The 14,349-nt window shown below is 43.3% G+C and overlaps 1 protein-coding gene across 1 annotated transcript in view; it reads left to right on the plus strand.

Moving 5' to 3' along the window:
- The window catches only part of ttn.1 (titin, tandem duplicate 1), a 167,902-nt gene that overhangs the window by 93,693 nt on the left and 59,860 nt on the right, over positions 1-14,349 (plus strand). Inside the window, exons 145-163 of the mRNA XM_031805693.1 lie at positions 10-309; positions 420-737; positions 1,437-1,733; positions 1,896-2,195; positions 2,402-2,716; positions 5,222-5,370; positions 5,468-5,618; positions 5,914-6,195; positions 6,476-6,778; positions 7,026-7,328; positions 7,469-7,750; positions 7,935-8,234; positions 8,468-8,770; positions 8,876-9,184; positions 9,296-9,580; positions 9,792-10,091; positions 10,386-10,679; positions 10,760-13,729; positions 13,857-14,168. Of these exons, the coding sequence (XP_031661553.1) occupies positions 10-309; positions 420-737; positions 1,437-1,733; positions 1,896-2,195; positions 2,402-2,716; positions 5,222-5,370; positions 5,468-5,618; positions 5,914-6,195; positions 6,476-6,778; positions 7,026-7,328; positions 7,469-7,750; positions 7,935-8,234; positions 8,468-8,770; positions 8,876-9,184; positions 9,296-9,580; positions 9,792-10,091; positions 10,386-10,679; positions 10,760-13,729; positions 13,857-14,168 (8,073 nt within the window). The remainder of the gene's footprint in view (positions 1-9; positions 310-419; positions 738-1,436; positions 1,734-1,895; positions 2,196-2,401; positions 2,717-5,221; positions 5,371-5,467; positions 5,619-5,913; positions 6,196-6,475; positions 6,779-7,025; positions 7,329-7,468; positions 7,751-7,934; positions 8,235-8,467; positions 8,771-8,875; positions 9,185-9,295; positions 9,581-9,791; positions 10,092-10,385; positions 10,680-10,759; positions 13,730-13,856; positions 14,169-14,349) is intronic.

The following is a 14,349-nucleotide window of genomic DNA, read 5'->3' on the forward strand; positions in this document are numbered from 1 at the left end:
TATTTTCAGATCTGCCTGGCCCACCCAAAGACCTCAAAGTCACAGACATCACAAGAGGCACATGTAGACTTACATGGAAGGCTCCAGATAGTGACGGTGGTGAGAGGATCAAGAGTTACTTCATTGAGAAGAAGACTGTGGAAGGAAAAGCTTGGACCAAGTGCAACCCAGCCTGTGCTGCCCAGTCCTTTATTGTGCCCGACCTCATTGAGGGACAGGATTACCTGTTCCGTATCCGGGCGGAGAACCGCTTTGGATTTGGACCACTAGTTGAGACCATTGAATGTTCAAAGGCTAGAGATCCTATCCGTAAGTGAACAACATTTACTTCATTCACAGAACCAACCTGTTCTATAGAACACACACCTGTTCTATTGTGCCAGCAGTTTCTAATCATTCCTTGTATTATTTTTGTTCAGATCCTCCTGATGCTCCCACAAGGGTAAAGATTCAAGAAGTGACTAAGGGCACAGCCACCCTGACTTGGAAGCCACCCAGGAATGACGGTGGAGCTCCAGTGACACACTACACTGTTGAACGTCTGTGCTGGGACAGTAGTGGATCTCAGAAGCAGTCCTGGAGACAGTGCAACAGACGTGATATTGAAGACCTCACCTTCAAGGTTGAGGATCTGACTGAAGGAGAAGAGTATGAGTTCCGTGTCAAGGCCGTGAACGAAGCCGGCCCCAGCAGACCATCATCTACTGTTGGACCAGTTGTCATCCAAGACCAGACACGTAAGTTGATATAAAGATGTATAGATGGTTGCTTAATTTAAACAAATGCATTGTTCTATGGTGTTAAAGTGTTAAGTGTTAGGCAGGAGCGTTATGCTGGTCCAGAGGGGGGTGATCCAGAGGGGGGCTAGGCCCCATCCGTGAATTGGAGAATTTAGCATTTTTCAAACATAATAATTATGGATAATTCTATGTGAAAAATGTATAAGTATTTTCCTGCATATCTAAGCATACCTCTTGACCTGTCTATATCCTCCTGACTGGGGGTTACTTTCTTAAACTAAATATGCTTCTCTGCATATCTGCTGAAATCTGGGTAAAATTGAAAGGAATGAGTCTTGTCATTCAGTACATTTAGTTATTGCTTGCATTTCTAAAATCTACCAACCTTGCCAGCAGGCATGCCAGCTAAGATAGTTAGACAAGCTATCTACTCTAACTTGATCGATTACCTGAAATCGCTTCTTGGTAGCTAGTTACGAATTTTGGAAGTTATTTGGGATAGCTAAAGCCACCTTCATAAAATTACTAGGTGGCTAGTGGTATTACAGAGATAGAGAAAAATATATATACATATCTTTTTTTTTTAAGAGGACAAATCTGAAGCATGACGCCTCTGGAGTTAGGTGTTAAAAGGTGTTTAGTGTCTAAAAGAAAATAAGTGATTTTCTAAATTGGTTGCCATTGTTTGTCTCTCAGGTGCTCCTGCTATTGACCTGGAGGAGTTCATGGAGGTCGAACAAGGAGCTGATATCAGCATCAAGGCAAAGATCAGGGGCTGTCCATTCCCCACTCTCACCTGGCTCAAGGCTCCAGCCCACAAGGGTGACGACAAGGTTGAGGTTGCATATGACGAGCACATCAACAAGATTGTGTCTGATGATAGCTGTGTACTGCTGATCCAGCAGGGAAAGCGCTCAGATACAGGCCTCTACACTATCACAGCCAGTAACAGCCTAGGAAAGGCCTCCAAGGAGATGAGACTCAATGTCTTGGGTAAACTTCTTTACATTTTAGTAATTTAGCAGATGCTCTTATCTAGGCTGACTTACATATCAACGTTGAAATTCAACATGCTTTATTATCATATTTTCACAGCCAAGAAAATCAACAAATTACATTATTAAAAGTTTTCTTGGTATCGCTTCCTTTCTTCAGGACGTCCTGGACCACCATCCGGTCCTGTGAAGTTTGAGGAGGTCGACGCTGAGAAGATCACCCTGTCATGGCTGCCACCTAAGGATGACGGTGGCTCCAAAGTGACCAACTACGTCATTGAGAGGCGTGTAGCCAACAGGAAGACATGGATCCCTGTGACCAATGAACCCAAGGAGCGTATCTGGACGGTGGAGGGCCTGATGGAAGGGCATGAGTATGTGTTCCGAATTTGTGCTCAGAACAAATATGGAGTTGGAGAGCCTCTGGACAGTGAACCTGAAGAAGCCAGGAAACTCTATGGTAAGCGTAGAGAGCAAAATATCACGTTTTCATTAAAGGATTTGCATCAATCAATCAGATGTATGTAGAAAGCACTTTTTTCATTCATAGTTGTCATAAAGTGCTTTACAGTGACCATTCACATCATAATACACAAGTCTGATGAAAAACCTGAGAATGTTGAAGTCAAGATTAACAGAATTCATGTTTGTTTGTTTTTTATAAAGCTGTTCCCGGCCAATGTGAAAAGCCAACCATTTCAGCTGTTGACCATGATTCCATGATGGTCAACTGGGAAGAGCCAGAAGACGATGGAGGCAGTCCAGTGACTGGCTATTGGCTGGAGCGTAAGGAAACCACCTCTAAGCGCTGGAACAGGGTGACGCGCGACCCCATCCGGGCCATGGCTTTCGGGGTGTCCCATAATGTGACTGGACTCATTGAGGGGTCACAGTACCTCTTCCGGGTCACAGCTATCAACGCAGCAGGATGTGGACCTCCTAGCGCGTGCACAGACCCCATCTTCGCCAGAGATCCTATCTGTAAGTATTGTATGATACTTGATTTTACTCTTGCCCTTGGCTGTTTAAAATAGCACAGGCCCTTGACGAATGTCCTCCATCTCACTTGGCTTAAGGCAAGTTTGTAAAGGTTGCACCGGTTGACAGTACGATACTTAAGTATGGCATTGGTTGAAGCTCAATGTTAAATATAAATCTCTCAACCATCATATCTTAGTGAATATGACACTAATGTCGATGAAAATTCTCAAATTCACTTAGAGGTACACAACACACTCCCTGCTGCTCGTCATGACCCGTCCGGCTGAGAACCACAAACCGAAATGATAACAGGATCGTTAGGAATTGAGTTTACATAGCATTTTCTGCAAACACCTAGTTTAAAACGAAACTATAGCATCCATAAAGTGACTTAAAAGTGACTATAGCATCCATAAAGTGACTTAAAAGTGACTATAGCATCCACAAAGTGACTATATCATCCCTTGGACTTATAGCATCCATAAAGTGTCTATAGCATCCATTGGACATATAGCATCCATAAAGTGACTATATCATCCATTGGACTTATAGCATCCATAAAGTGACTATAGCATCCATTGGACATATAGCATCCATAAAGTGACTATAGCATTCATAAAGTGACTATAGCATCCATTGGACATATAGCATCCATAAAGTGACTATAGCATCCATTGGACTTATAGCATCCATAAAGTGACTATAGCATCCATAAAGTGACTACAGCATCCATTGGACTTATAGCATCCATAAAGTGACTATAGCATCCATTGGACATATAGCATCCATAAAGTGACTATAGCATCCATAAAGTGACTATAGCATCCATTGGACTTATAGCATCCATAAAGTGACTACAGCATCCATTGGACTTATAGCATCCATAAAGTGACTATAGCATCCATTGGACATATAGCATCCATAAAGTGACTATAGCATCCATAAAGTGACTATAGCATCCATTGGACTTATAGCATCCATAAAGTGACTACAGCATACATTGGACTTCTGGCATCCATAAAGTGACTATAGCATCCATTGGATTGACTAAGTTTGTGGGTGCAACAATTTTTATTAAATGTATAATTTATTGCTCTCACGTGCCCATTTCTGTCCATTAAGAACCAATGATATGCTACCTTTTTGTAGCATTTCTGACAATGCTAACATATTTTTCAGCCGAAGCTCAGAGTTCTAGCACCGGGTCAAACAACTCAGGTGCTTGGCAACAGCACAGCTGCTGTCATATAATTAGGAATTAGAATAAGTGTTTGAGAAGGTTTGAAGCCTAATCAACCTGCATACACATTGGCTGAATCTCCCTTAAGCCCTTTATCGAGTCGCCACTTGCTGATGTGTTCGATAGTGATCAATCGAGTCTGCAAGTGTTTTGGCCAAACTTAGCATTGAGACGATGCACACTCGACATCCCAACTGCCACCAATGTTCCACATTAGAAAATCTATTTGTGCACATTCTCCTGGGAGCGGTCTTGTAGTAGCTAGCATGACTTGCTATGAAACATGGGCAGTGCACTCAGGGAGTGACAACAGAGTTTTAAAAAGAAAATTACATCTCTCTACTTCCGCACAGAATATGTGCAAGTCTATCGGTCGCCAGTGATTGCATCAGCTGATTTGGCTTGTTGTAGACTGCCTGCTGCTAGCTAGCCATGGTTAGCTGCAATTTCATATGAAGTGGCTGGCTCATGCTAAGCTAGCTAGATAACTTGTCCATTAGCTAGCTAGCTTTCATGTACATTATGAAACGTCAGAAATACCACCCCTTCAAGCACTACAGTCCTTTGCTAGATGTGCGACTAAGACCAGCTCTGCAAATACTTTTAGATGTTTTAAGATTTCTTGATTTATGTTGACTTATTCAGATTATTTTTGAAATGTACTTGTTTGTACTTGATCGTGAACGCGCATATCAAGTGATCGAGTGTTCACACTGGGCACATACTGGTTGAATCAAACTTGTTTCCACGTCATTTCATTGAAATTACATTGAACCAACATAGAATATCCATTAAATTGACATCTGTGCTCCCGAGTGGCGCAGTGGTCTAAGGCACTGCATCTCAGTGCAAGATGTGTCACTTCAGTCCCTGGTTCAAATCCAGGCTGGATCACGTCCAGTTGTGACTGGGAGTCCCATAGGGTGGCCCGGGGTAGGCCGTCATTGTAAATAAGAATTTGTTCTTAACTGACTTGCCTATTTAAATAAAGTTAATATATAAAAATAAAATAATTCTGTGCCCAGTGGGTTTGAAGTGTTCGGTTTGAGATTCAGCCATTATTTGAATAGACCAACATATCTACTGTAGTAGCTGTGTGCTGGAAGGCATGGGTGTAGTAGTCATTGTGGTGCTCATGTGAATTTCCTTTCTTTTTCGGCTTCAGACCAATGCCTACTTGTAGTTTTTTGTTTTTAATAGCTTATTGCACAGATTTTTCATCCATATTTCAGTGTTTTAAACATGGTTTGAATTTGATTGTGTAGCTGTCCCTGGACCTCCAACACCAAAGGTCACCGACTGGACCAAGTCATCAGTGGATCTAGTCTGGATCCCACCTCTGAAGGATGGTGGATCTAAGATCACGGGATACATTGTTGAATACTCAGAGGATGGAACAGACAAATGGGTTAAAGTAAGTATAATGATTGTTTTTGTAATTTGAATGTTTTTTTCCCAATAAGGTAACCTGTATGTGCACAAGTTTTACATAACATATGTTTTTGTTTCAGGCTAAAGACAAGGAGCACAGAAGCACCAAGTTGGTCATTACTGGATTGAAGACCGGTGGATTCTACAAGTTTAGAGTGACAGCGTTGAATGCTGCAGGCCCCAGCGAACCCGGTGAAGTCCCAGACGCTATTAAGGTTGAAGACAGGACAAGTGAGTTAACTTCTTAAATTTCTCCTTCTTGAAATTATGATCTCTTGTTTTAGGAGAAATAGATTGATTAATAGATTCATCATTATCCTCTATTCATACTTCATTGAAATGTACCTACCGACAAACCAATGTCCTAATTTTCTTGACTTTTCCTGCTTTTCTTTATTGACCTGTTTACATCCGCATATGATAATATCATGGTTTTAAATTCTTCATCTGCTCCCTGAAATTGTGATCTAGTTGATCTGTTTGGGATAAATGGAATGATAATATTGTGTTTTTATGCCTATCACAGTTGCTCCTGAGGTTGACCTTGATGCCACAGTGAAGGAAAGGATGGTGGTCCATGCCGGTGGTGTGATCCGCATCCTGGCCTTTGTGTCTGGCCAGCCTGCTCCAAAGATCACATGGAGCCGTGATGACGGTGCTCTACCACCAGAAAGTGCAGTTGAGACCACCGCCATCAGCTCATCACTGGTCATCAAGCCCTGCACCAGAAGACACCAAGGAGTCTATACTCTAACTGCTGCTAACTCAGGAGGAGAAAAGAAGAGATCTATCATTGTTGATGTCCTGGGTAAGTGTGTAGAAATTACAGGAAAGAATCAATTAATAAGATAGGAACTCATACACATGCAGAACCAGGACGACACTTAAAGAAGTGTGTGTGAAACTCAAGTTGAGATACTCTAATTAGATTGTAATGTGGAAAAACAATCTTGTGTCCACAAGTTATTATCTCTTGTACACAATTTATTTAATTTTTTTCTCCGCTATCCCTGTAGCAGCTCAATAACAATCATGCATGTTACCACAAATAGAACAGAGGTCTCACAATCTTTCATGTTCTTCCTCAGATGTCCCTGGTCCAGTTGGCGTACCCTTCACCTCCGAGAACCTCACTAGCGACTCCTGCAAGCTGAACTGGTTTTGTCCTGAGGATGATGGTGGTTCTGCCATCACCAACTACATCATTGAGAAGCGCGATGCGGAGAGGAAGGCCTGGACTGCCCTGTCCTACACAGTCACCAGACACACTGCTGTGGCCCACGGACTGCAGAATGGAAAAGCTTACTTCTTTAGAATCGCCGCTGAGAACTCCATTGGAGTTGGACCTTTTGTTAACACCGCATGTGAAATCATCATAAAGGATCCCATCAGTAAGTCTGGTCTACATACATAACTATATCGAGATTACTTTTTCTTGGCCTGGGGTGGTCAAGCGGTATAACCCACTGCCTCTCAAGCACATGTACAGTACATTGTACCACTGCCCGTATGGGTTCTTTCAGCACTCTCTCCTAACTGCCCCACTCCTTTAAAAAAAAATATTACAATTTCTTATTTCTTATTATGACATTTAAAAAATGTGATGTGATGAGTAATCTATTGTGTTGTGTTACCCAGCCGTTCCAGACCGCCCAGAGGACCTTGAAGTAACAGCAGTTCATAAAGACTATATCAGCTTAACATGGAAACCTCCTGTGTCTGACGGAGGGTCAGAGGTCACCAAGTACATCCTGGAGGCCCGTATGATCGGCAAGGACAAGTTCACACGTCTGACAAAGGAGAAACTGATGGAGAGGAGATTCACCTACGACGGTCTGAGAGATGGGGACACCTATGAGTTCAGAGTTAGCGCTGTGAATGAAATTGGGCCCAGCAAGCCATCGTTCTGCACCAAACCAATCACCTGCAAAGATGAACTTGGTGAGATGGTTGCCGTTTTCTACTTTGATTCTACCAAATCACTTTGATTAAACTTGATTGTAGAATACTGAAAACAGAGGATGTTTTGAATTGAAATCTTATCTTGAAATATAGTAATGATGTTGAATGTCCTTTTTCAGAACCACCAACCATTGAGCTTGACTTCCGTGACAAGATCATCATCCATGTTGGGGAGAGCATGGCTCTCCAGGGTCGCTACACCGGAAAGCCCTCTCCATCTATCATGTGGTACAGAGATGACGAAGAGCTGAAAGCAGATCAGCACATCAAGTTCAAAAACTCACTGACCACCATGACTTTAGGCCTTATGAAAGCCAAGCGCGAGCACAGCGGCAGATACTGCGTGCTGGTTGAAAACAGCACCGGCTCTCGAAAGGGCATTTGCAATGTGACCGTTGTAGGTAAGTTGTTATTCAGTCAAGCTGAAAATCTCACATCAATGGCCTCTAATATTATTTGTTTAATTGATGTAAAAAATAAATAAAAACATAGATGAACCAAAGTTAAAGTTTTGAACCAAAGTGACCAAACCATTATCATAAATTATGAACCAAAGTGACCAACACATTATGGTTTTCTATCCAGATCGCCCAACACCACCAGTGGGTCCAGTCATCTTTGATGAAGTTCACAGAGAGTTTATGGTGATCTCTTGGAAACCTCCTATTGATTCTGGCGGAGTGGACGTGTCCAACTACATCATTGACCAGAGAGACGTCAATAGTGACATCTGGAGGAATGTAACATCTGCTTCGACGAAGTTGACGTGCAAAATCCCCAGGTTGATTGAGGGAAGAGAGTACATCATGAGAATCTGTGCTGAGAACATGTATGGAATCAGTGACCCACTGGATTCAGAGGAGATGAGAGCCAAAGATCTCTTCAGTACGTAATCACTGCAATAGATTGAAATGATTTAGGTTGTGTCTCAAATGGCACCTTATTCCCTATATAGTGCACTACTTTTGACCAGAGCCCTATGGGCCTTGGCTAAACGTAATGCACTATACAGGGAATAGGTTGCCATTTGGGATAAAAACCATGATTTACTTATTTTTTGTCCACTTGAGTGCCGTTGTTGCTGTTCCTAATGTGACTTGTTATCCTGTGTTTTACAGGAGTGCCTGAGGCACCAGAGATGCCCAACGTGAGGGAGGTGTATGCTGACAACTGCCTTGTGCTTTGGAGCAGACCTCGTGATGGCGGCAAGCCCATCACTAACTACATATTGGAGAAGAAGGAGCCAGCTGCAAAGAGATGGTCTCGTGCCACCAGAGAACCCCTCTACCCAACTACTCAGTTCAGGGTGCTTGACCTTATTGAAGGCTGTCAATATCAATTCCGGGTTATGGCAGAGAATGAAATTGGCACTGGTGACCCTAGTCCCCCATCAAACACAATTCTTGCCAAAGATCCAATTGGTAAGTCTATTAACTATTTTAAAAAGCCCAATAAGCTATTTGGTCTATTGTAAATTATTGATATGAAGTTAGGATTGGTAACTGATGCATTTTCTCTCTGTATAGTTCCTCCCAGCCCCCCTGTACTGCCAGAGGCAATCGACAAGACCAAGGATACCGTAAGCCTGAAATGGCAGCTACCTCGCCATGATGGCAAAGGCAAAATCTTTGGTTACCTTGTTGAGTACCAGAAGGTTGGTGCAGTAGAATGGTCACAGGGCAATGAGACTCCTGAAGAGTGCCCAGAATGCAACTATGTTCTAAAGGGCCTGGAAGACGGAGCAGAGTACAACATCAGGGTCTTCACTGTGAATGCTGCTGGACGCTCTGAGCCTGCCCCTTGTAAGCAAACAGTGAAAGTACATGACAGACTGGGTAAGTAGTTCATTTTTATTTATTATTGACTTTATATCAATGTGGAAATGATCATCAATAATTCTATGTACAACTTGTACAATAATATATTTTTGTTGTATCCCTATACAGAAAAACCAGAGTTGCTGCTTGATGCCAATATGTCCCGTGACCATCTTGCGATGGTAGGAACTAATATTACTCTCAGTTCAGTGATCAAGGGCATGCCACCTCCCACTGTAGCATGGCAGAAGAACGGAGAAGAGGTTCCCGCAGATCGTTGTACCATTGCTGCCACTGCCAATGGCAGCAAACTTGTTATGCTCAACTGTGTCCGCTCAGACAGCGGCAACTACACACTCACTATTGAAAATGCAGCTGGAAAGAAGTCCGCTACATGCACAGTGCTCACCTTAGGTATGTTACATTTAACTGAGAACAATTAATGAGAAGTTTGTTTATTTGAGAGAAATCCCAACAAATAGTTGCTCTAATTATGCATAGTTAACACAAAATGCAATGTACTGTATGCTGTTTATTTTCGGCTTGTTTGTTGGGACATATCATTTATTTAAGTAAAAAAGGAACATGTGTTGATTAATTCATTAATATTTGCGTGTTTATCTAGATAAACCCGGACCTCCTCGGGATCTGAAAATCTCTGAGATCACCAGTGAGTCAGCCTACCTGACCTGGAAGGTTCCTGAGGATGATGGAGGGGCTGTCATCTCTCACTACGTTGTGGAAAAGAAAGACGTGGCGGCTGAGAAATGGGTGCCCGTCGCTGCATCAAACAAGAAGCCTAGTCTGATGGCTCTGTATCTTATGGAAGGAGTCCAGTATCTGTTCCGTGTTGCTGCTGAGAACCAGTTTGGCAGAGGTTCCTACATCATGACTAAGACGCCGATCAAGGCTGTTGATCCTCTTTGTGAGTACTGATGATAACAAGAATGGAATAGAATGTAATACCCTTACACATGAGAAATTTCACGTGAAATCATATGATTTTCCACATGTGAAATCATGTGTTTTTCTGTAAGGGATAAAATCGATTAGAATGTTATTGCCCATCGGAGGACGGTAGAAAAATATTTGCCATCCTCAGATGGATAATAAAGTTATATTCTATATGTTTTTGAACACTTCGGTGACAATTTCCCAAATGTTTACCAACCATCTATTACGATTCATCATTTGATTTTCAAAATTGAATGACTTTCAGATCCACCCGGTCCACCAAAGAATCTACACCACATCGACGTAGATAAGACTGAAGTCTGGCTCCAATGGGATTGGCCAGACCGCGACGGAGGAAGTGAGATCACTGGATTCATCGTTGAGCACCAGGAGGGAGAGGGAAAAGACTGGGTCACCTTCAAGACTGTCACCAATCCTCATAGCCATGTCACTGGACTGGAGGAGGGAAAGACATACAGGTTCCGTGTGAAGTCCCAGAATGCTGTTGGCGTGAGCCGTCCTGACACCAGTGTCCCTGTAACCTGCCAGGAGAAACTCTGTAAGACTTCTTTGATCAACAATAAGAATAAATAACAGCCCACATGCCTCAGAGTCTAACATTGATGTTTCTTTTTTCAGTGCCACCAACTATTTCAGTGGATGTGAAGCTTATTGAGGGTTTGATTGTCAAGGCTGGAAGCACTATCGTACTCCCAGCAGTCATGAAAGGAATTCCTACTCCCACAGCCAAGTGGGTGAGTGACGGAAAGGAACTGGAAACAAAGGGCAACGTCAAGATTGACACTGAGGGCATGAACACATCTCTCACCATCACTGGATGTGTCAGAGGTGACACTGGAGAATATCTCCTCACCGTGGCAAACCCTGCTGGAAGCAAGACTGTTGCTCTGCACGTCACTGTGCTCGATGTCCCAGGTGTCCCCATTGGTCCGATCAACATCCTTGAAGTTACCCCTGACCACATGGTCATCAACTGGAGACCACCTAAAGATGATGGTGGCACTCCTTTGACGTGTTACATTGTTGAAAAGAAGGATACCAAAAAGGCATGGGAACCATGGTCAGTTGTGTGCTCAGGATGCACTGGTACAAAGGCTAAAATTTCTCGATTGGAGAAAGGTCGTGAATATATTCTGCGTGTCCGTGCAGAAAACAAGGTGGGCATTGGTGCTGGACTTGAGAGTCCTCCCACTATTGCCAAACATATGTTTGATCCACCTGGCCCTCCAGGCCAGCCAACCTGCTCTGATATCACAGAGAATGCTGTGACCATAGAATGGACTCTGCCTGAATTTGATGGTGGCAGTCCAGTCAGTGGCTATGTAGTAGAGCGCAGAGAAATGACAGGGAAATGGATCCGCGTCAACAAGACACCTGTATTGGATCTCCGATACAGAGCATCAGGTCTGTTTGAGAACAACAGCTACGAGTTCAGAATCTTTGCTGAGAACGTTGCTGGCGTCAGCGAGCCCTCTCCTGTATCAGATCCAGTGAAGTGCACCCGTCCTATTACTAAGCCAGGACCCCCATTAAACCCTAAGCTGAGGGACTGGAGCAAGTCATATGCTGACTTGGTGTGGACCAAGCCAACAAGAGATGGAGGCAGCCCCATCTTAGGTTATATAGTTGAATGTCAGAAATCAGCCAGCGCCAAATGGGAGAAAGTTCATAAGGATCTCATCCCGATGTGCGCATTTAGAGCAATGGGACTTACTGAGGGCATGGAATACAGGTTCCGCATTAGCGCTTCCAATATTATTGGAGATGGAAAACCTACAGAGCTCTCAGAAACAGTCCTTGCCAAGGACATTCTAGTTCCCCCAGAGCTGACAGTTGATGTTGCTTGCCGTGACCTTCTGACAGTTAGGGTGGGACAGAGTATCAATCTTGTTACTAGAGTTAAAGGTAGACCAGATCCTGATATCACATGGTCTAAGGATGCCAAGATTCTAGGCATAGACAGGCGTACTGAGATGAACAACAACTTCCCTCTGGTTGAGCTGGTGATTTCAGATGCAGTAAGGCAAGATTATGGAAAGTATGCTATCCTTGCTAAAAACAGCAGTGGTCAAGCACAGGCTACCATTATTGTGAATGTGCTTGACACTCCAGGCGTCTGTCAGAATCTGAAGACCACTTACGTGACAAAAGAATCCTGCATGGTTTCCTGGGAGAACCCAGAGGATAATGGAGGAACTGAAATAACACAGTACATTATTGAGAGCCGTCAACCTAGTCAAAGGAATTGGACAGTGGTATCAAATGATTGCACCAAACGCCTTATGAAGGCGCCACTCCATGAGGGTTGTGAATACTTCTTCCGTGTGAGTGCAGAGAACAAAATTGGTGCTGGACCTTCAACAGAGACCAAAACAGCCATCCTTGCTGTTGATCCCATTGAGAAGCCTGGTGACCCTATTGACTTCATTATCTCTGAGATCGGCAAGACATTCGTCTTCCTGAAATGGAAGAGACCAGACTATGATGGTGGCAGCCGTAACCTGGGCTACCATGTTGAAAAGAAACCTAAAGTGGCAGAGGAATGGGAGAGACTGCACAAGGGTGCGATTAAGGAAACTTACTTCATGGCAGACAAGTGCATTGAAAACGAAATTTACCAGTTCAGGGTACAGACAAAGAATGAAGGAGGTGAGAGCAACTGGGTGACAACTGCTGAGGTTGAGGTTAAAGAACAGTTAGTGGTGCCAGAGATCAAGATGAAGTTGCAATGGACTCTAGTGGTTAATGCCGGTGACGCCATTCCAATTGAAGCTGATGTCAAGGGAAAACCAGCTCCGGAAGTAAAGTGGACAAAGGAGAAAGACACAGGGGACATCACCAAGAGCCCAAGGCTCCAAATAGAAGCCGGTGTAGAATTCTCTAAATTCCTGTTGACAAACTCAAGACGTGGAGATACTGGAAAATATAACATCACTGCTACCAATAGTGCTGGAACAGCCACTGGATGGGCGAATGTGTGTGTGCTTGATAGACCTGGTCCTATCAGCAACCTAGTTGTAAATGGTGTTACAGTGGATAGGTGCATGTTGACATGGGATATGCCAGATGATGATGGTGGATGTGAAATTTATAACTACATCATAGAAAAGTGTGAGAAGAAGAGAATGGTGTGGTCCATACATTCTTCTGCTGTGATCACCAACTCTGCTAAAGTAACCCGCCTTGTAGAAGGAAATGAATATATATTCAGGGTGCGTGCAGAAAACAAGATGGGGGCAGGTCCTGCAGTGGAGAGCGCACCTATTGTGGCAAGGACCGAATTCAGTAAACCTGGCATTCCAGAAGCACCAGAAGTTATCAAGATCTCCAAGGAGGAGATGACCGTTACATGGAACCCTCCTGAGAATAACGGTGGAAAGGAAATCTCTGGTTACATTCTGGAGAAAAAGGAAGAATTCGGAGTACGATGGTCTCCTTGCACAAAGCATTCCATTGATTCGACCCAACTGACTGTCACTGGTTTGCTGCGTGATCATGAATATCAGTTCCGCGTCAGGGCTGAGAATGAAATAGGACTTGGTGAACCAAGCAAACCCTCAAGATCACTCGCCGCCAGGGATTCTCTTGGTATGTATAGTACAGCAGTTCTAAATATGATAAAATCATACATTCACAATGGTTTTGCTTTAGCCTTTGGATATCCAAAGTATCTGTGTTAATATGCAGTTTGTTTATTTCGTTTTGATATTTTCAGATGTCCCAGCCCCTCCAACAAATCTGAAGGTTGGTGACAGTACAAGGACCTCTGTAGCACTGAAGTGGACAAAGCCTGTTTCTGATGGTGGAGCTCCTATCATTGGTTATGTGGTGGAAATGAGGATCAAGGGAAACAAGGATGCGGCATGGAAGAGGTGTAATGTCGCAGCCCAGCTAATTGTATGTGAATTCACTGTCTCCAGTCTGGATGATCATGAATGGTATGAATTCCGCGTTTCTGCTCAAAATCAATGCGGTATGAGCTTAACGGCGGATCTTACGATGCCCGTGCAACCCAAGGATATCCTTGGTGAGTCCTAAAATACATTTACATTTTACATTCACATTTTTGTAATTTAGCAGATGGGCTTATCCCGAGTGACTTAGTCAGTGAATAGTAAATAGTACTAGAGTTTGTTTAATGTGGCATATTTCAGTTGAATTACATTGTGTGAAAGATCATTAGTGTATCATCACACTAATACATCTAT

Source organism: Oncorhynchus kisutch, linkage group LG26 (assembly GCF_002021735.2).
Source record: "Oncorhynchus kisutch isolate 150728-3 linkage group LG26, Okis_V2, whole genome shotgun sequence".
Taxonomy (NCBI): Eukaryota; Metazoa; Chordata; class Actinopteri; order Salmoniformes; family Salmonidae; genus Oncorhynchus; species Oncorhynchus kisutch.